Raw genomic sequence first — 22,025 nt, 5'->3', positions numbered from 1 at the left:
GGTGGTTTCAGGGTTCCTATTTTATTGTGCATGATTTTCTTCACTTTGCTTCAGAATGGCATCCACATTCATTAGCCTTATGCAAGCATAAATTTTAAGCAGGCGATAGTTTCAGGTGGCATCTTAATCAATACTGGTGCGTTTCCAACTTGAGGTGATTTTCATGGGACATATTGTTGTCCGATGTTGTGTTCTCAAGGCGGACGGATAGGCTATCACAAGACTTGAACCTGAATTTTTGTCATATTCGCGAAAGTACGATAAATTCAGCCGAAAAGCTAGAACAATAAAAGGCAATTCTGTGTAATTTAATTTACGGAAATTTAAAGGGAATATCTTGTACTGTATGTTTAAACATATTTTTCTTGTTGGTGTGCTTGGCTTATAGTTTGCTTTGTGAGGTAGGAGGCCATGACCTTTCTGATGAAGTGTCCAGAAAGATAACGAAAGCGTTCCAATCGCTTAGCTATGCAATGACGAACCTTGTTTTTTCTGTAATTTTGTAAAATAAGAGGCGAAATTGAATAGGTAAAATGAGGCATGAATAAGTTTGAGGATATTTAATGTTGCCACAGGGACTTATTGTACATTTGCACAGACTTATCGCGGATGTGCTAGTGAATATTTATGATACTTCAATACTTTAAGAAATTTTATTGCTGAGCTATTCGGTTCTCAGACATATTAGCGGGATATTCAGCGCAACGAAGACACACACAATAAAGAGGACAACATGGGCGCTTACTACAGCTGTTTAATCAGGTGAAAGCAGTCGATATATGAAGCCCTCCCTACTGAAGCGCATGCGTACAAGGCGCCAAGAAAACCAACGCCAATCTTATCAAGGTGGCGCGAAAGAAATTTCCGGACAGCCTCATAAAAAAAAAACATTAAGTGTCACTGACACAGCTCGAACCCAAATTTTGATGAAAAAGGCTTTCAGAGTTTCACGGGCTGCTGCTGCCTGCCTCTGCGCAGGATCATCACATCGTGGAACCATGGTGTACAACTGGCGCAAGCCCTAAAGTGTTCGACAAATATCTAACCCTCATTCTTTTCAATATCTTGTTAGTGCTAGGCTAGGGCTGCGTTGGATTGTGCTTAATAGTAGTACTTCCGATAGCGTCCTGGCTGATTTACAAGCAGGATGCCTCGGCCCAGGCGCCTTCACACGCGCAGCCCAGGACCTCTCACAACGCTTCCGCCTGCCCGGACGTCACTGGTCTTTGCATTTTGTTTTACAGCAATATTGCCGGGTTGGCGCGTCGACCAAATAATCTCTGCGAGGAAGATAGCGAAACGAGGAAAGCTTGCACAATGATACAGTCGTGGAGAAATGTACGAGGCCCTCTTCCCCGTGTTCCTACGCTTGATGCTTGGCTTGGGGGCGCCACATGACAAAGCCCTTCCGCCGTCAGACCGGCGAACTGGGCCGGTCGGTCTCGACAGCAGAAGGGCTTTCTCAGGTGGCGCCCTCATGCAGAGTGGCAAGCGTCGGAACACGAAAAAGATTGCCTCGTACTTTTGCCCGCGACTGCACGCCGGCGAGCTAAGGGGTGCAGTGAGGGTGAGGACAGTTAAATGCTGGAGGATGTGCAGCCCAGTGAGGCGCTATGAGCGTGCGTTGAGAGCATTGCGTTGAGCTCGAGTCGGAGCTATTGTTTATGTTACTATGCGATGTCTACACAGTGGCAACCGGAAGATACGATGCCTTCGTCCATAGCACCCTTCTTAATTTCTATTTGCGCACCGTGTCCGCTGGTGACTGAATTCTATAGGCGTGAGCTTTGCTTTTGTACAGGATTTCGTACCGTGCCGTGGCTCCTACCTCGAGATGCAATGGGGTTCACTTTTGTGTACCGACGTCTGCGCAGGGCACAGCTCCCGTGGGGCCAATGGAACCGGCCTGCGGTTAGCCTCGCTATGAGATGCTTCCGTGCCGCCCTGTTCCACTGCATACTGTGCCTCGCCATGGATCTTACAAGGTGACAACTTTGTTTGCCTCAAGAGATTTGCGTGTATGCCTCAAAAACAACTTAAAAAAAACGGAGCCCGAACAAAAGAAGCAATATTTGACGAACATTCGGTGAAACTAAAACGATGGAACAATTAATCAGTAGCGTCTCTAAAAGCTTGGGGCGATGCTAATATGGGCAATTGCTCCTGATTTGATACCTACTCCATTTTGACTGATTATCTCAAACAAATTGGAAAAGTTTTGTCAGACTGAAATAGTGATCGGAAAATTTATTGCCTTCTTTACGCTTCAAAGCACCCGTCTATAATAGATTTATTATGTTGCGTGTTGAGCACTACACTTCAAATCGAAGGTCCTTGCAGTCGCTTAGTTTGTCTCTAACATGACGGGGCTATTGATGAGAAATAGCGCCGGAGTTTTATCACTGAATTTCGCTTCAAACACATAAAGAAAGTGCAGGCAGGCTGAAGCTAAGCTGCAATATATGTAAATGGACTTCACTGTTTTTCATCACTTTGAAGATTTTAGAAATTTGCCTATTTTTTTACGCAGTTTTCCACTGCTAAATTTTAAAACCAACAGCAGATGCACACACTTTTGTCTCAGATAAAGCTGTAGAACATCGTCCACTCACTGAAACTTTTATCACATAACTGGCCTAAGTTTAGAGCGTTACTTTTAGCTAGGTTTTTTTTTTGTGGTCATAAATCGGAAAAGTCTGAGAGTTCCGCCTTTGTCTCAAACAACCCATGCAGAGGGCTCCCTCAGCGAAGTTAAGCGGCTTCAATAGACACGCCTAAATCGATTCGACCAGTATATTGTTTCCTCGTAGTGGTTGTGAAAAACTGAAGTTGGCGCATTTATTCAGCAATCACAACGTGTTAGACACTCATAAGCTTTTCAAAATTCAAAATAAATTAATCTCAAAAGGATGCTGGGCGTTGCTCTGGCTTTCATTGGAAAGCATGCCAGCTCAAGTTTGTCCAATGCTATCACTGGGAAGTATGGATAGTTTGCCGGGGGAATGAGCTTCTTCTTTCTAATAATACTGGCTAACAAATGGTTGTTTTTTGTATACATGCACTCTGAGATTCACGCAATGCAGCATACTTCTACATTAACAGATAATAAAATTATAATGTGTTACGCTGTGAGACTTATTGGCAACTTCCTGACTTCAAGTCAGGTTTACTTGTTTAGAGCGCTGCTGTTTTGTTCCGACGCGCTTATACAAAACGGCGATTTTGTCTCAATTTTTGGTGCAGCACCGGTGTGTAAGCATAGTCTACTGGAATTATTTAAAACACTTATGTGCCAGCGTGGCAACGTGGCAGTCGTTTCGTTCGGCGTGCATCCGTCTAAGTGTCCTATTTTCTTTATTTTACCGATGCCTCTTCGCTTCAGGCAAGAGCCTTTGGACCTGGAGTCAATCCTTCCCGAAAACCACGCCGACTACGATAGCCTGGAGCCACCTAAGGAAAATGGTAAGCCTTTTCGTTTCTCGTGCTTCGTTGTGCTTTTCAAACACGCTGCTTTCAGTCTCATTTCGAAGTATTCAGAATCATATTAAGAAATATATTACTCATTTCGAGAATAATTAGGAGATCGATGTGCTTCGATTGTGAATAGCACAAGCGTTATAAACACAGTCGCAAAGCAGTAACACAGCGCAAAAGGTCGTCCCATAGTCGACGGCTATAAGTGGACCCCCTGTGCAAATGAATGGTCTATTGAATAAATAAAATCGCAGTGTGGTATCTATCCAAGGCCGCACGTGTGTAACGAAAACGTACAAAATAATATTATAAAATATTAGCACAGTAAACTCCAACTTTAAAAGTTATTTTAAGCATGAAAGAGTAACGAAAATGATTATGAATATATGTCTGTATATTGGGAGATAACACGTTAACAATTGTGATGTTGAGAACATCAGCATAAATATGCAAAGTTTTAGTTCGTGTTGAACACAGTGCAATATATGTGAATTTTTAATGTCAAAAGTTAGCGCATTTTATAGGAATGGTGAAGAAAAGTTAGCAGTATGCTCGCCGCAATTTGTTCCTACTTTTGGCAAGTGTAAATTGTGGTTACAAGCGAACCTGGTGATAATAGAATTGCTAAGGCTGGGTATTATGAATGAGACAGATGGTAATTATTTGTGCACGAACTTGAAGATGAAAATGGTTAGATTAAATATAGCGGGTTCTGTAACCGTAGAGACATTACTCGCATGGAGGTAAAATATGGCATTATAATTGTGCTGAGAAGGCAACCGCTGCAGGTGGTGGCTGAAAGTTAGGTGGGCGGATGAGATGAAGTAGTTTGCGGTGATACGGTGGCCGCAGCTGTGAAAGGACAGGGTTAATTGGAGAGACATGAGAGAGGCATTTACCCTGCAGTGGGCGTTGTCAGGCTGATGATGATGATGATTGTGAAGGCTGTACACAACAGTTCTTAACGTTTTTTAACTGTATTATAGTTACTAAAGCATCGTGAGAGCAGTAAATATTTCTTGAACACGTTACGCCTGAGCCATGTGACTGTGAATAAATTAATGATACAGCACGAAAGACAATTAGCGCTAAAGTGTGGGCATGCCTTAATAAGAATGAGTATTGCAGACTTCATCCCATTATTTACGAAGGCACTGCGGTAAACGTACTTGATATGAATATCAAATTGCGTACCCGGAAACCTAGAAGAGTTAGAGGGCAATATATTTTGTCTGGCAGTGATGATAGGAAGATTAGCGGCTAGCTTTTCTTGATATGACGGGAAAACTATAAATTTCGATTTAGAGGCCTTCATTACAAGAATGTGGAGGTTAAACCGATGAGGTATGTTTTAAAGGTCGGAATGGAGGTGAGACAAGAGGTGTGGTTTCAGTATTAGAGCTAAAGATGGTAACGACGTCGGCATATAAAAGAAACCTCGAGGAAGGTGGATAATTAGGCAAAGTCATTATTATATGCGAGAAATATAAACGTCTCTTGGACGAATCCTGGAGGTTATGATGGACGAAGTGCCTACATTTTTTTTCTAGAACCGGGCGTAGATTCTTTCAACAGAATCGTACATTTTCCAGATAGGCAAAAAAGGCACTTGTGGCTCTAAACGGGAAATGTGGTCATCCAAATGGGCACATGGCTGAAAATTTTTTGCGAAACTTTGGCGAATAACTACGAGAGGGCAGGAATATGTATACACTGCGTACACTACATAGCGCTTGCAGGCAAAGTACAAAAAAATGTTCATTAATGTGAAAATTCATACTCGCCAGTTTTGGCTGCATATGAGCCCTGCAACGGGCCTGGAGAACGCGCCTGCGCACCTCGTCGGAAGAGCGTATGCAACACGTGTTCATTCTTTGTAACGCTGCTTTGCCTGAGTAACAATGTGCACGCAAAGCGAGAAGCCTTTTTTATGTACAAATTTTTTTCGCTCGAATCACTTCGCTGTGTGAATTTCACTGTGGGAATGGAACTTACGAAGGGGACGAAAAATGCCACCATAATTGCTTCAAAAGGTGGCGACTGATTTTTGTAGCGATAGCTACGTTACGGTAGCATTTCGAGCCTTCAGCGTCGCGGCGCCGTGGCGGTGGCGGCGCTACTACGCCGTGGCTGCGCCACCACGCCGTGGCTGCGCCTCCAAGCTGTAACGTGGTTGGTCACGTGGTGTGGAGCAGCTGCCGGCGGCGCGGCGCCGTGGCGGATCACGTGGCTCGTCACGTGGTTGGTAATGTGTCCAAATTCCACTCGGCTAGCTGTAGCTATCGTGTCACTCCATGTTTTTCCAAAGCTAACCCACAGCCAATTTTTTAAGAGTCCTTGCAGTTGAGTCTAATTCAAAGGATTCGCTCTTCACGCATGCGCCACTATCAGCGCGAGATTTAGGATCGATTATAGCAACGATAAAATTAAGCGAAGTGTCCAGGCGGCTGCCAGTGATTAAGCGCTTGCGCTTGATTCGAGATGACAGTATACCTGCTCACTCATGGCCTGATTATTTTCTTCCTTTTACCTGGACATCATGCCGCCTCATCTGCCCTTTTCAAAACCAACATTTAGCCCTATCCTTGCAATGATTTCATTCAGGTTGTCCCTTGGTAACCTCTTCTCCAATCCTTGCCATTTTTTGTAGGCAAGCCAACTGTCGTGAGCTTCCATGTGACGGTGCTCAGCCTAGACTCAATTGATGAAGGATCAATGGTGAGACTCAGTCATTTCTACTAATAATGAATATGCAGTGTAGAAATCAGCCTCTGAGTTGTTTTCCTTGTGCTATAAATCCACAGAACGGTGCAGTTTCTATTAATACTGAGAAAATGTGCTGAAAAGGCAAATCATAAGCGCCTAGCCACTAACAACAAGATGCGAAGATGGTCGTCTAGCAAAGATGTGGTATTTTGTACAAAACCGTTTGGCGCTGTAACTCGCAGCTTTGCTTTGTGCATAGGCTAAAATTTTCCCTTTAGATGGCTGCAATTGCCAAAATATCCAATAGTAATGGCAATTTTCACGAAATCAGTGCGAACATCGGGGCACCCCTTCTCCAACTCCTACGTAGTGGTAGTCGCCAATAGAAAAGTAACGAGGGATTTAACATTGGATACCTTGCACACAAGGATGAGGATAGCAACAACTAAGACTAGAGGTATGATATTATTCGAGAAAGTCTAAAAACAGAGCGCGAAATTTAAAAAAAAAGGTGGCGAAAATGGGCCTCTTCTGATCTCCTCCTCATTTGTTATAGTTAAAAGTGTGAACGTTTTTTTGTTCAAATCAAAATCAGGCAAAAAACTGGAAGATGGTCACTGGAAAATGAAAATCAGCCAGTGGAAATCATGGAGGAAAACTGGCTAGTGGAATATGTAAAAACACCATTATTTTTGTGAGCAGGAAGCTTAATGTAGAGCTGCATTTTCCCGCAAGGTGTCGCCATTTCGCAAGTTGCACCGTAAGGGCACTGACAGTGAAGTGTTTGCGGCGCATTCCTTCTGCAGACATACGTGGCGGACATCTTCATGTCTCAAACGTGGCACGATCATCGGCTACGGCTTCCACGCAATATGACGTCCAAATATCGCCTGCTTCCCGTCAGCTGGCTGCAGCGCATGTGGAGGCCCGACTCTTTCTTCAAGAACGCCAAGCGTGTCACCTTCCAGGAGATGACCATCCCCAACCACTACATATGGCTGTACTCGGACAGGCGCATACTCTACATGGTCAAGTAAGTGACTCAAAAACACTACGATGCTTTGCTTTATTTACGCGTGGTGGCTGCTATGGGCTATTACTCAAAATAGGGCACTCTGCGCGTGCACGAAGTTAAAGTGCGCTGCTTGAGTGCGTGTCTATTTTTAGGCCGGTAGTGCAACTCTACAGGTATTGCGTCTCCTGCCTGTGATACAGAGTTTGCGGGGCACTTCCTTGACAAGAAATCGCGAAGGTTGTGAGCTCCACTGAGATGTTCACTCTCACTTAACACCTGTGATCTGCTCTATCGATATCATGATCAGTGTCTGACTACTACTGATGCTGAAGGAGGATTTATTCAAGAATTTTTCTGTGGAGTGTTTATTCAGGTTAGCTTGTTCGGCGCGTTCACTTCAGCGCACAAGTATCGCATCTACTGAGGCTTGCAAGCATCCGCGAAGCTCATATGGGCAGCAAAAAACGGGAAGCTTCTCGGGTTTGGGCTTTCATCACACGGAGGGTGTGGATGGGGAGTCCTTTGGGCACCACGCCATTGCATAAACCAGGTTTCAGCTGTTTAGCGAATCCGCGTCGATGTGCAGCTGGAAGGTGCAGCCCGTGTAAAAATAAACAGCCCCCCCTTCCCCAATCTTTCTTGAGCCATTCAGCTTGGCTGGTTGCGCCTAGTAAAATTTCGAAATTTGCAGAAAAACAGTGGAAGTGGTTTTTCCCCTCTCCTTTGCCGTTAAGAATGCTTGGAGATGCTTCCTCGGCGCTTGCAGTGAACATTCATTTTGAGTATAAGGAACGTGGTAGCTTTCGCAAGCCATACCGAATGACGGTGCTACAAAAAAGACACGCAGTGTTTCGATATGACGTCTATATTCCTATGTTTAGATCTTTTGTCTCATCTTGTCAATTGCCTCGCCATATTATGCACTCTAATGACGCAAATCTTAAACGGTGCACAATTTGACAGCTGCGATCCGGGTTTCAGAGCTAGCAAAAAGCTTTTTCATATCTGGCCCTCTTACCATCAAAATGCATTGCGTAGCCGTATGCAAGTGGCATATTTGCATACTTAGGCGATAAAATTGAATAAGGACACGTTAATGCTAAAAATATGGCCGTTTAGTACAACTGTTTAATTCGTGCAAGAATGGATTGGAAAGACATTGAGAGGAAAATTAAAATGCAGACCTAGAACAGCGGATTGGAACAACTCAATTTGTTGAAGAAGCGTATAGGATTGGGCAAGTTGGTCAGGCATGCTAATGGAAAGAATGGCGTAACATCAAGTAACGAGGACAGCAAGAGAGCACACACACGCACAAGCGCCATACACCCCCGCAACAGCACACGCACGCACAAGCTCACGCACTAGGCGCTTGTGTGTGTATTGTGTGTGTGCTCTCCTGCTGTCCTCGTTAGTTTACGTTGCGCCATTCTTGAAATTATCAATTTCTTGAGCATTGAAATGATCAGGGGTAAAACAGTGATCTCGTCCACCCCTCAGTGTTCACAGCGTTCCACTATCGAAGAAAAGTCATGGGTCAAAACCTGGCCACAGCGTCCGCACGGTGATTGCGGCACAATACTAAATCGCCCAAGTACTGTTTCCTAAGAGCATGCTAAGAATTCCAGAGAAAAGATTCACAGCCCTCCACATCGGCATTATTGATATCTCCGTGCCTAGCTATGGCACAGAAGAGTACATTACAATTTCGCTTTCTTGCGAAGCTTGCATTGCCATATAGCGCGGCTGCAATATAAACAAAAACAGCACTATGTGCATTCGAGTACGCCCAAGCAAAATATAAAGATATGGCAACTTAGAGGGGAATATAGTACAAAATATACTTGAAGTTTCGTCAAAATTTGATTTGTTATTTATCAGGGCTTATATTTAACTACACTCTATGTTTGTAACACGTCCCAGGCCGCTACCTTTTCAGTAAAAATATGACGCTGTGTGCGGACGACATTTCAGTTGAGGCTTCTACGTCTTTATTTCTTCTTTAAAAAAACGCAGGAATGCCTAACTCGCTTATGCGTGTCCAATGCGACTGCATTCGAAACCGTTTATTCTTTTTCCGGGAGTGAGTGGTTGGGCTCGTTGCTCATGAGTGGTTCTTCTCGATCTAGACACGTCATTTCCCTCCAGCCAATCGGCGTTCGCCAGTGCTCCGCTACAATTATTTTGTTTCTCTGAATAAGCATTCATTCATTTATATGGAGAGAGAGAGAGAGAGAGAGAGAGAGAGAGAAGGGAGAGAGGAGGTAGGTGGCGGAGGGTAGAGGACAATTGGCAGGTGGTATGTTCTCTGGTTGCCGAGTTTTCGCTTGAACGAGGCTTCTATGTTATCGCACAGTAAATGTGCGGTAGTACACTCACCATTTGGTCGCACTACGTGCTCTCCGCTGGTCTACGGTGCTCACAACTGCTCTTGTTCACTTTGCAGGCTGACCCTTCTGCTGTCGTGTGCCATGAAGTTCGAGACCTATCCCCACGACACGCAAGTCTGCACGCTGAAAATTGAGAGCAGTGAGTATAGCCATCTTGCTTTTGTTTATGGTCTATGTTTCAGGAACATGCGACACTTCCCCTCTACAGATAGGCCAGCATGATCAGCCGCTCTACTGCTCCTAAATTGCGCATCGGGGTCGTCTTCCTTTGAGAATAAGAAAAGCTACTAAAACTCAAGTTTGAGCCAAGTGCCTAATTTTTACAAGTTCGGCCGCTTTATTTTTTCTTCATTTGCGCTCTCGGTTTCGAAGTTTTAAGTACCGGTTACACGCCAAGAAAAAAATTTAAAGATTTACTCCCACACATACAAAGAGTTTAAGCGTGTTAGAGCGTGCAGACTTTTTTCAGCAGGTTTTCAGCTGCTCTGAAACAAATCTTTATTTATGTTCTTTTCGTCCTCTGATACGAGGCTGTAAGGTGGAACGCCCCTTCTAGCCTATGTAGCCCAAACCACAATGCATTTATGTACGCTCGCTGGAGAAGACTATTACTCTCCAACGCTTCAAACCTCAATTTAGCAGCAGTTACTTCATTATCCTATTGCCATGGATAATTAACTTTCGCGGTGTAACGTTTTTTTCTACGGCCACGATTCTTAAATTTCCACCCACTTAAAAGTTTACAAGTAGGCAGCCTATCTCAGATAATCGGTACCTGGTACGCGCGTTCCTCTGTCGAAATAATTCCACGTGTCAGATAAGAGTGATCCAACAGGGCATAGCGGCATGCCGATAATGGGTAAGAAAACATAGTGGAGGGCAAGAATTCTTAACGATCGAGGATATTTTTTCGATATAATTTTCCCACTATAATTTCGCACTGTCACTAAGTGCTCTTGCCAAATTGGTTTAAGCGCTGTCGAAAACAAAGAAAAAGCAGAGAGAGATCAGCCGCGCGTGCTAGTGAAGCCAGGAGCCTCCGATTAGTTATCTTGAATTCTTCGGCAGGTGCACCCGGTACGTTTGCCGACTCATGGCGGTTACTAATTTTTCTCTTCCTAACATGAGCCGTGTATTAATTTGTTTCAGGCTACGCCACTGCAATTTTAGGGCAATCACGAACGAGAATGAGAGCTCATAGACGAACTCGTTCCAACCGTGATACGAGACCAGCGGCTGAAAAAGAGAGCAACGCGCAATGTGTTCCTCGGCGAAAGCGTCGCACGATCAATTAATGCATACGGGTAGTTGCATACCTTATCACATACGCTCTGTTTTCGCTTCCACTCGCAGTCTCGTACACGACGGACGACCTGGTGTTCGCGTGGGAAGAGGACGTGCCCCTGGTGGTGGACGACTCCATCGAGCTGCCTCAGCACAACCTGGTCTCCACGACGATGGGCGACTGCACCCAGCTCTACTCAACAGGTTCTTCTCAGTTACACTTTCGCTGATGAGGCAGAGTTTTGCACTTAATCGTAGTCGCTGCAATGGATCTTGAGTCGGCTGTTATAGTGAAACATAGGAGAAGATTACAATTCTATGTAGTCATCGTAACATACTTTACGATTCTAGAAGTATATGACCATGACATTATGGAATCTTGCATTCTTTCCTTTAAGGTTAATTTAAAGCGCTGCCTAGAAATCGAAGATATGTAATCCAGAATATCAAGAGAAAGGCCCCAATGGTCTCTTTTGTTTTATTCTGTCGCTGTGTATTACCCCACTGTCTTATTCGCCAGGTGTAGGTAATCCCGGCCGAGTGCATAGTCATGACCGGCATTTATTTTCCTGAAAAACTAAAACACAATCGGGTATGCTAATCAGATGAAGAAAGACCTAAAATTAGTTAAAGTTGTCTTTAAGGAGTGGGGTACAGTCGGGTGACAAAAGCCTCTGGACCCCGAATTCCTCAAACGAGGCCGATAGCTATGCTATTAGCTGTCGGCTTGAGATCACACTTGTGTAGAAGAAAGAACAAAATTTTGACTTTACCCTCCACAAGTGTGGTCTCCAGCCTCCGGCTAATAGCAGAGCTACCGGATTCGTTTGAGGAACTCGTGGTCCAGAGACTTTTGGCCCGACTGTACATGATATTTCATAAAGGCATTCCACATCTAGCTCATCACTAGTTAAGAGGCCGGTCATTATCATTAAGGACTATCGATATGCAGTCTAGAAGGATTGCAATTAGGGCAGCCCAGAAGAGGTGCTAAATTTTTGACTGACGTCACTCTTGCCAAAATATTACTTCACTGCTGTAACAAAGAAGAACTGCTCGTTCGTGAGCAAAAGAATTACCCAATTACATTGTTAAATACGACAAAAATTCATTCGCTTTATCATTTCCAAAATTTGGCTTTCCTCTTTGTTGAGTGCTATTATTCGGGGAAAAATTTGATATCATTGTGTGCTCCATAATTTTTGTTGTCATAAATATTACGAACTTAGCTCTTCTTCCCCGTCGTATTTCCACATAAATTAGCTCAAAACAAAACATTAGCTACTATTTCAAGTAAAAATCAGAGCCTTACAAACACCACCCACACACCGCAAAATTTGTGGTTCCTCGCTGAAGGAGCCACCAACACATAAATTTTTGTCATCGTCTGTCGTTTAAGGGACTTTCTTGAATTAAAAGAGTTAAATACCAAACATAGGAAAAGTAAATCACTTCCTGCATTCGGACCTGTGTGGCTGACTCTAGCAAACTCAGCAGGCCAGTAATTTATTAAGCTTTGTGCCATTTCCGGCCCAGCCCACACAAGTGATTTGAGGCATGAAGATAATTAATTTGGAATGTAAGGCGAAATGTGCATGTTCTGGCCGCACCCGCAGGATTGTAAGGGCTTAGCAGAAAAACCTTTTAATCTAGTTCGCGAAAAAAAATAAAAAGGACCGTTCATCTCTCCTGAGAAGGGTGTGCACTTGAAGATTTCCGGTTGACATTCAGGAGCCCTGCTTGTTGCGAGAAGTGAGGGCTTTACTTGTGTTTGATAATGGGAAGGAAACCGCTTTATATTTTTTCCCGTAACTTGGTTTATCTTTAACCTCTGCTGTGGCGAGTTCCATCAATAGAAAACTAGCCGACACATTTATAGGGGCCTTTCACGCAGTGCAAAAATTATTGTTTGGTTACGTTTCGATGCCGGCCAATGTGTTAGATGAGATTTAAGCACAGTAATTGAAGAAATGAGATGCTCCCGGTTAGTTTATTTACGGGCCGGAAAGGCTTAAAATAAAACTGAAAGCTTTATCATGACTGAGCAGATAAATTTAAATACTTCGGGAATATATCTATGCGATGAATAGAACTATTAATTTTTTTAATTTCTGCGATCTGCTGCAGGCAACTTCACCTGCATTCAGCTGGTGTTCACGCTGAAGCGGCGGCTGGGCTACTACATGTTCCACACGTACATCCCCACCTGTCTGATCGTGATCATGTCGTGGATCTCGTTCTGGATCAAGCCCGAGGCCGTACCGGCCCGCGTGACGCTGTGCGTCACCAGCCTGCTCACCCTCTCCACGCAGCACGCGCAGTCGCAGAAGTCCCTCCCGCCCGTCTCCTACATCAAGGCCATCGACATCTTCATGTCCTCCTGCACCGTGTTCGTGTTCGCCTCGCTCATGGAGTACGCGCTCGTCAACATCCTCATGGGCGAGGCTCAGCCGGACGATGACGGGCGCCGCAGGAGCATCAGGGCCGTGGTCGTCTCGCCGAGGATATCTGTTAGTCGTGCAGAGGCTACCTTTAGCTATGCTCACATACCTTGTGTTACGAGTAAGACTTGGTAATTTTCCAAAATAGGATTTTTGAGGCAAAAATATGGCATTTCTGGTATGGTATTGCCAGTGTTGGTGGACGCCATAAAACCGGTGAATCACATTAACTAGTAAAATGGTTAACTAATTTACAATAATTAAGTTGTATTTATTAGAGTTAGCCGTCTAGTTGCTATTCGTCATTTGTAGCCGGCCGTTAGTAACCGGCTTCTTTTTGGAAATTCATAAACATGATTCCCCACGCCGCTGTGGCTCGACAAAATATGGCTGCATCGTACGAAAATAAATGCGCTTTAGAAAGCATGCAGGCACAAGCAACCCCTCCAGTGTACTTAAGTAGTCGAAAAAAGCCAAATTTTGTCGAGCAACAGAGGTGAAGGTAATCGCGTTTCTGAAATTACAAAAACTGATATCGCGGTTACTAACAGCCGGCTACAAGTCTCTATCTGCAACTGTACTCCTAACTCATAGTTAATAAGTTAATTGCTGGAAATTAGTTAACGATTGTACTAGTTAAGATCATTCAACGGTTTTCTGGCGTCCGCCGACCCTGGCAATACCATGCCGCAAAAGAGATATTTTTGCCTCAAAGATCCTATTTTTCCAAAATTGCTTAAACTCTGCCATGTAACACCCTCTGTAGGTTCTACGCATGAGCATAATTTTTATTACTCAAAAATAGGAAAGGAAAGGAACAGGAGAGGTCGTGAGGTCAATTTTTGTGAACCCGAAAGTACAGAAGCAACCAAGCTCATTCTGCAGGCTGGTAAGAGCGCACGGACTAGAGCGCCTTCCGAACTACGTTACTTCTGGAAAGCTTTTCTCTCAGGTCGCGGTATCATTCGGCATCTTCTGTCGTTTCTTTTCTACAAGTTTACTCATATAACGAGCTCAGTTCCTCTAAGAACAGGACTTCCTGGTTGTGAGTCATTTTGTCAAATTTGTGTTGCTCTGTACTAAAATGCTTAGCTGTAGTTTGGTTCTACAACGAATATAGAAGTCCTGCAGCTTCGTGCTGAAATTATTAAAGTACGAGTGCATGTTGCACGACTCTAAGGATAATAGTGCTCAATGTTTAAACGTATACAATATGGTTTAAAGACATTTGTACCTTAATGTTAGCTAAAAAGGCAGTGCGTCAGAGAGACGTCATCGTAGCTTGTTAGATTGAATACAGGAAGTTAAAGCACAGTGGAAATGCTTGACATAATAGCAATATTCTTTAAAAATAAGAGGATATGTTCTCAGAATGCCATCACGGAAGAGAACTAAGGCAAAAAAGAAAGAATGTTGGCTTGTAGAGATTGCGCGGTCTCGCCAGTCTCGCTAGCATGTTTGGTTTATGGGGTTTAACGTCCCAATGTGACTCAGGCTATGTGGGACGCTGTAGTGAAGGGCTCCGGAAATATCGACCACCTGGGTTCCTTTAACGTGCACTGAGACCGCATAGCACAGGGCTTCTAGAATATAGCTGCCATCGAAATTCTACCACCGCGGCCGGGATCGAGCCCGCGTCTTCCGGGTCACCAGCCGAGTGCCATATCCACCGAGCCACCGCGGCGGCCTAACAAGTTTGAGTGGAAATAATGTTTTAGATACCAGACCTAGAAAAAATGAGCTGCTCCCTGACTAACGTGTAGCAAAATCTGCTTCAATGACGTCATCATGCATTAGAACATCATTCACTTGTTCGTGCGCAGTGTGGCAACGTACCACCCAGTGTTGGCTCTCTTCTTAGGCCAAGTGTAACCAACAAAACTGCGAAGGCATGCACCTAAGCAAAACGTTTTGACAGAAAAACGTAGCCATTTTTTATGTTGCAAAAAGCATTGAATAGTTTCTGCGCTTACTGCATGCTTCCTTTTATCGTTGCAGGAGAATCCAGCTATGCCAAACGGAACCAAGCTTCCCAAGCCACCAGAGGCAATCGCCAGTGAGTGCCGGGAAAGAGCCATGCTCGTGGACAAAATCAGCCGCGTCGTGTTCCCGACATCCTTCATCCTGCTCAACTGCGTTTACTGGTCGCTCTATATAGACTCCTGAGGCGAGTGACGAAGCCACCATGTTCGAGTGACCACACAGTCTGACGGAGAGCCCCAGCTTCGGCTGTGTTCGGCGTAGGAATAGCTGGGGTGTGGTCGCCATACACTTCAACACCTTGTTTACCTGAGCTGAGTAAGCTTCTTTTTGTAAATGGTCAGAAACATCTGCCGAAACAGGAAATGCCTCCTATCGTATGAAAGAGAGGAAGACTGTCTCTGCAACATACATGAAAACTTGTGAGCATCCTGGAAATGCAAAGAACTGATTGTGAACAAGGTCTGCCTATACGACTGAAGAGTATAGATGTAAACCTAAAGAGCAAGAGGATTTCTGTGACTTACCGGAAAAAGCTGTGACTGAAATGCATTTTAGGCACGTGCATGACTATATGGAGTCGTCATAGACCTAAGCAACCTGTGTCCCACGGCGGAAACGGCCTCAACGTGTCTGTTGTACTCAAGTTCATTCAACAAATCGGTAGACTTGAAAGCAAACATATTAAGGTTTGCTTTTGGAGTGCAAAGATCCAGGTATTTGCGTTCTTTCCACGTGGTATCACTTCCTGCAACCTTCAGCGCCGTGTCTGTGCACTTGTCACGTCCTTTGTCCCCTGCGCTGCTGAAAAACCATGTCACACCAACTTGCCCAAGCTTCTACAGTATCAGCTTTATGGATTGCTGCGGCATGGACCTGGGGCATACTCGCACATTCAAGCGAAGCATTGATCTCTACTATCCACCGATGCGACTGTAACTACTACTGTTATATTCACGTGTTTGCCGTCCAGACAACGAACTGTGGTGTTATGGAAACAGAAAACTGGTTTTTTGTGAATGTTGACTTTTTTCAGGATGGACTGAAAGTTTGGACGCAGCAGAAACGGAATCCTAAGTGATGTGCGGAACGTTAGTGAACACTGTACATCGGGGCTGTCTACAACACCAATTCTCGCCCGATTACGGATTGAATCGTCCACCGCCAGGTTTCCCGCAATCTTTACGCTTTAACGAGTCTGAATAGTGGTGAAGGGGGTCCGTGAAAGCTTCACAAGAAATGCTATACCGGGAGTCCCACCTGTAATCAACCAAGATTTAAGATGGAGTGCCCTAGACAAATGAAACCATTTGAGTGGCGTTGAGAGTAGCATTACTTGTCAGCAGTATATTTTTTTCTAAGAACTATTTCTTTAGCAAATGATAATTAACTAAATATTTAAGCATTGGTATCAGGAATACCGTGCCAATGCTGAACTTCTTAATTGCTTTGAAAAACAGCAGGGATGAAATGTTTGCAGCCAGGTACCAATTTACAAAGTTTTGTTTTTATCGGCATTAAAAGAGTATGTAAACTGCAGAAGCTACCACGTGACAGTAGTATAACTTCAGCGTCCCAAGACGCGTGCGAAAAACTAAATCCGCTGTTCCTCGGAGTGCCCTCTCCGGCGGAACTTTGCGTGGGCACTGGGCGAGAGATAGGAGCCAGAAGATGTCACGTATTAGGTTTTGCATTTATCGGGCTTTCTTTTAGGATTATAAATTAAGGTGAAAAAATGGTGCGCTGGCGCAAGCGTTTCAGGCAGGAGTTTTTCTAGACAAGCTACAACTTCTGATTAACGTTTAATCCTGATGGCAATCTTTGGAAAGTTACCTAATTGTTTACTAAATGTTTTACTTCAGGTAAAAAACATTTTACATACTAGGCCATGCTACTCAGAAGAGCATACGGTTTCACTTGGCTAGGAGACTCTGTCTTATTTAAAATCTTCGCTACTCTTACAAGACGCACCCTGCACAACGCTTGTTTAAAATGAAACTTTGAATGCTCCCGGCAGTCAAGTACGAATATTTTGTTCTACAAAGCATTGTTTCGAGCCCACTGTCACTAATGTCATAGAGTTTGAACAGTCTTTGTGATTTTTATCAGCTACTACCACGAAGAGACAAGGAGAGAGTGGGGAAGAGCATTGCTTTGGAGCTGCTGAAAATAAATGCCTTCAGCTCAGTGCGTGGAGCTGAATTGAAGTGTTTATCTAGACAGCATTTTCTCCTAATTCATTAGTGGGCACAACTGTTAGGTCAGGAGATGAATGGAAGGCTCGACATGGCAATCTTAAGTACTTGCCTGGTGTTGTTTTGCAAAGTGCCGTGTTTTTTTAATAATATATCTGAAAACTCCAACGAGCATTTAGTACTCTTCTCCATTCGGTTTCTAGAACTGTTTAGTCTTCGACTCGCAGGTATTAAATACGTTAAGTGTGCATAACAGATATCTACAGCTCCCGTCAAAATACACAGTAAGAGCAGAAATGAATATTCGTATATTTTTTCAAATATCTTTAAATCAAGTTTAAGAGCAATGGGTCCTTTCATTAACCGTTGCCTCTTCCTTGGGACAGCGTCCTCGGGCTGTGTGAAATTCTATACGTACAGAAGTTGCTGACCGTTCCAAGTGGCGTGTAAGGACCCCTTTGCTCCCTTTCCTCTTATTTGATCACGATGTTTTGGCGCTTTGATTTCTGTAGCCTTTCTTGTATTTATTGTGGAATCCTGTACCCACTTTTACCGAAAGTGTTGCCGCTTTCTAGGGCTTTCGAAGGCAGAGGACAGCGTGGTGTGAAGAATTATGGAGAAGGAAACCACATTAACCTTAAGCTTCTTAGATCTGAAGTGGCACATCTCTCACGAGTAACCACACCCCTGTGCAACGGTTCAAGCGCTGGCCATGTGTCTGCCCCTGGAAAACACTCGTTTCTGGAGTGCAGGCAGATGGAAGAAATGGTATAGTGCCATAATTTAGTACATTATGAGTAACTTGTGAAGAGAGTGGAGCTGTTGCTTCCTTTTTCGTTAAAGATAAGTCCGCATTCTTCAAAACTTTCTCGTCACGGTCTTCCTGCTATTTCGGTGTTTATCGTGTGCTGAGTGAAATGTAGATAGCGAAGAAGACCAAGAAGCGTCGTTTTGACGACCTTGCACTTGCAGCAGCGCAAATTGACAATTTCGTGCCCGAAAAAAAGCTCTAAATAAAAGAATAAATCTTATCTCTCTCTAACGTTCAGTTACGGAAGAAGAGTTGAAAAAGGATGTAGCTGCAGTTTTTGCTTAGTCGTTAAAAACGAAATGAATACTCACGCTACAAGCATGGCTCCCGCGATTATTCAAGGATTGCAACTACAGTTGAACCTCGCTATAACGAAGTCGAAGAGGCACTATGATTTCTTCGTTCGAGCAGTTGCTTCGTAAACAGCGTCACTCGACGATTGTTTCAACTGTCACATGAGAGCAGGTTTGCCTGCCATTGTGCATACACAGGGTAACCAGGACGGTGTTCAGTATGCGGAAGTGCACGTTGCAGGAGCCTTCAACATGCGCATCAAGAGCCCACCAAGTGGTCGAATATACTTACACCAACCGAATGTGTGCTGGTCTTGCCAAAGCGCCCATGTCTTTCGTAGCCCCCATGTTCTTCATAGCCTCAAAAACTGGTCTTCGTGGAATAATATCGCAGACAACATATACAGACCTATTCAGAATGATCAGCTCCGTTTGCTAGATGCTGAATCCGACACGGGAATCTGGAAGAGTAGGGGCGAGGCAGCAATTTGATCACGACTACCAATTCTTGTTGGCGCCGTCGTAAACCTCAGAAAGCGCGAGCCGCAATAGTTCTTTGCATGAGAGGTGCGTCTTATAGAGCCTGCGCACTGCAGGCTGCAGACATTCATATTGGCCACCGTCCGGTCCGCGGAAACTGCTTTACAGTTTCCTTTTCTGCCCCGTGGCCGTGGGAAGCCAGCGGAACCCCGACACATCAAGCGTACAGCACGCTGCGGTACGGCTTTAACCGTGCGACCGTGCCACGAAAACGGAGACTAAACGCCGCGTGGAACCAACGAATGAGAGCGAGCCCGCAGTAGACCACGTGGAGCAATGAGGTTGCTGAACGGGAGAACTGCAATTTGTCGTATCGAATCTCTACAAAAATGTTGGGTGCCGTTACAGACGAAGAAACTAAGCGCGAAATTTCCTGTGGAGTTCATCGGAGCTGCCGCAGGTCCCGTTAAAAGGAAACTTTTACTCCGTAAAAACGATGCATCAAATACTTGGGTTCATACTGGAGCTTCCAAGAATAATGAAAATTTATTGCGTATAACTATTATTTTGTCAACAGCCGTCTCCTTATAGCGAGATTTTGCTTTATGATAACGGCTTTCTCATGGTGGCTGTATGATGATGCATGATGTACTTTAAGTCCACATCTTCTCCTGTCCTACATTCTCAGCCTTTATTGGATCACTGAAACGTGGTCGCTGGCGGACCATAGGCGATAGCGCATTGATTTAGCTGGTAATTATCAAGTTACGCCAAATGTATCTTTACTGTTTTATTTTTTGGCTTCATTTTCAGGGAGCTAAGTGCTGTATGCTTTTGCGAATTATTTTTTTCTCGAAATGCCACTTCTTCCTGGGCACTATTGAGGGCCACCGAGGAAAATGAGAAATGGTGGTGGACAGGATAGTAAGGTTTACGAATGGAATATAGCACAAGAGAAGTGCTCGCTCCATGTGAAAGACTGTAAAGAGGGCGCAACAGTCAACGGGAGTGTGAAGCATGTACTCATACCAGAATAATTTAAAATCATGGCACCTAAGAATCGTTTGTTCGAATATGGTGATCAGAATAAAGAGTTTGACTTTCGTGCCAAGGGCGATGTCTCAATCATTCGCGTGAACGCTGACACGTCAGACGAGGCTGAATTTTCGTCCTGCGTTCGCGTTGGCAGATATCAATTAGGAACATTCTGCAAGCCGGTGATCGTCGATTTTCGCGTTGTGCAGTTTGATAGGAGCAGATATCGGAAGAAAAAAAATCATGAAGTTAGTGCAGCGGGAGGGACTCGATGGAATCAAGGAGAGCATACCTCTAAGAAAAAGATCTGTGTTAGATGCATTTTGTTCATATGGCTAAGTCAGATAATTCTGAAAAGGCACAAAAAGAACATCTTAAGCACGTCTGTCGAACGGTAGAAAGGAATAAGCTCCTCTTATTCAATGGCATTGATTCGTGCTATTTATAAAGTGCAGTGTTACAGCGAAACCTCAAAAACATCGTTTTTTGTTTTATTTTTGTCGAGGAGTGTAAAAAAAGGTTTCATATTTAATATTTTTGCCCATTAGAAACACAGTGCAGTAACTGTAAGGTATATTGTAAGCGAGAAGCGCGACAGGTGCAGGAACAACCGTACTCATCATAAGGTACCCAAAAACACAGGGAAGGAACTAAGAATATACCAGGTTTGGTTTATATGGGTTGAACGTCCCAAAGCGACTCAGGCTATGAGAGACGCTGTAGTGAAGGGCTCCGGAAATTTCGACCACATGGGGTTCTTTAACGTGCACTGACATCGCACAGTACACGGGCCTCTAGATTTTCGCCTCCATCGAAAATCGACCGCCGCGTCCGGGATCGAACCCGCGTCTTTCGGGCCAGCAGCCGAGCGCCATAACCATTCAGCCACCGCGGCGGTTTGAGAATATACCAGAAGAAATGAGTATTTCCTAAAGCACGAAGTCAACCTAAAGAGGAAACAAGCTGTTTTCCTGCATCTCCGAAAGCCGCAAAGAAAAAGCTAACAGCATCTAGTGTCCCCGAAGGCATTAAAAATGCTTCGCATTTTAGAGTCTCCTGGAGCTAGACGTATTGGAGCGACTCCAGGGTCACCATTAGGAGACAAAATTTAAGCTTGCCGCTCACTGGCGCCAACCGTTGGCTGTGGAAGTTAGATTGGCCTTATATTGTCATTACATTGGCCTTATAGTGGCCGTTTATTGGCCTTAGACTGGCCGTCAACCCCTGTTCTACTGGCATACGATGTACAGGTGACCCGTCGTGCTTCCGAAAGGAAGTTCCAATGTCTTATTCCTCGATTGGAAGTTGCTCGTCTGTGATCATTTAACCATATGACAAGCATTCATCAAATAATTCCTCACTGTAGGCTCTAGAATAGACTAACTTCAGCAGCAACTACCATGTGTCCCGCCGTCACGACGCGCACTGGAAATTTTCGTACTCCGGCCCGCGGCCGCCTCGGCGTGGCGTGCGATCTATGCATTAAACTGAAAGGAGTAAAAAGGGAGAAAGATGCCCTCTAGCGTATACTCTCTTTTAAAAAAGGGAGTGCGCTAGAGGACAGGCTTACTATTTTTTTTTACTGCCATATAGCCGTATTCTTGTTCAGAATGTACAGGCGCGAAAAGCAGTTGTGTTTGCGTCGCCAGATGGTGTTGCACTTCGTGTGGCTAGATTCGTGAGGACGGTAGCTTCACATGAGAACGGTAGCTACACGGGATTGTGAGAGTTGCACTGAGATGAGGGCTCCATATTTGAGTTGTATTAAAAACAAGAAAAGACCGCGAAAGAGTCAGACGTTGGGCAGAAAGGCAGCTCAGAAGTTCCGTTCGACGAATTTCTCCTTGTTATTTCTGGAATGAGTGTACACTAGAAAAATCGTAAATTTTCAATGTCTTTAGCTCGAAACGTGCATCTCTAT

General features: G+C 44.4%; 1 protein-coding gene across 1 annotated transcript in view; it reads left to right on the top strand.

The window, feature by feature from the left end:
• LOC144106776 (glycine receptor subunit alpha-2-like) overlaps nucleotides 1-20,175 on the top strand; it is a 98,970-nt gene extending 78,795 nt beyond the window's left edge. The window contains exons 2-9 of the mRNA XM_077639711.1: nucleotides 1,875-1,985; nucleotides 3,383-3,462; nucleotides 6,125-6,192; nucleotides 6,987-7,213; nucleotides 9,642-9,724; nucleotides 10,939-11,073; nucleotides 12,997-13,379; nucleotides 15,309-20,175. Coding sequence (XP_077495837.1) covers nucleotides 1,924-1,985; nucleotides 3,383-3,462; nucleotides 6,125-6,192; nucleotides 6,987-7,213; nucleotides 9,642-9,724; nucleotides 10,939-11,073; nucleotides 12,997-13,379; nucleotides 15,309-15,476 — 1,206 coding nt within the window. The 5' untranslated portion in view covers nucleotides 1,875-1,923 and the 3' untranslated portion in view covers nucleotides 15,477-20,175. The remainder of the gene's footprint in view (nucleotides 1-1,874; nucleotides 1,986-3,382; nucleotides 3,463-6,124; nucleotides 6,193-6,986; nucleotides 7,214-9,641; nucleotides 9,725-10,938; nucleotides 11,074-12,996; nucleotides 13,380-15,308) is intronic.
• Nucleotides 20,176-22,025: the final 1,850 nt, after the last annotated feature.

Source organism: Amblyomma americanum, chromosome 10 (genome assembly GCF_052857255.1).
Source record: "Amblyomma americanum isolate KBUSLIRL-KWMA chromosome 10, ASM5285725v1, whole genome shotgun sequence".
In the NCBI taxonomy this organism is placed as follows: Eukaryota; Metazoa; Arthropoda; class Arachnida; order Ixodida; family Ixodidae; genus Amblyomma; species Amblyomma americanum.
This window is presented reverse-complemented; position numbering and strand designations above follow the sequence as displayed.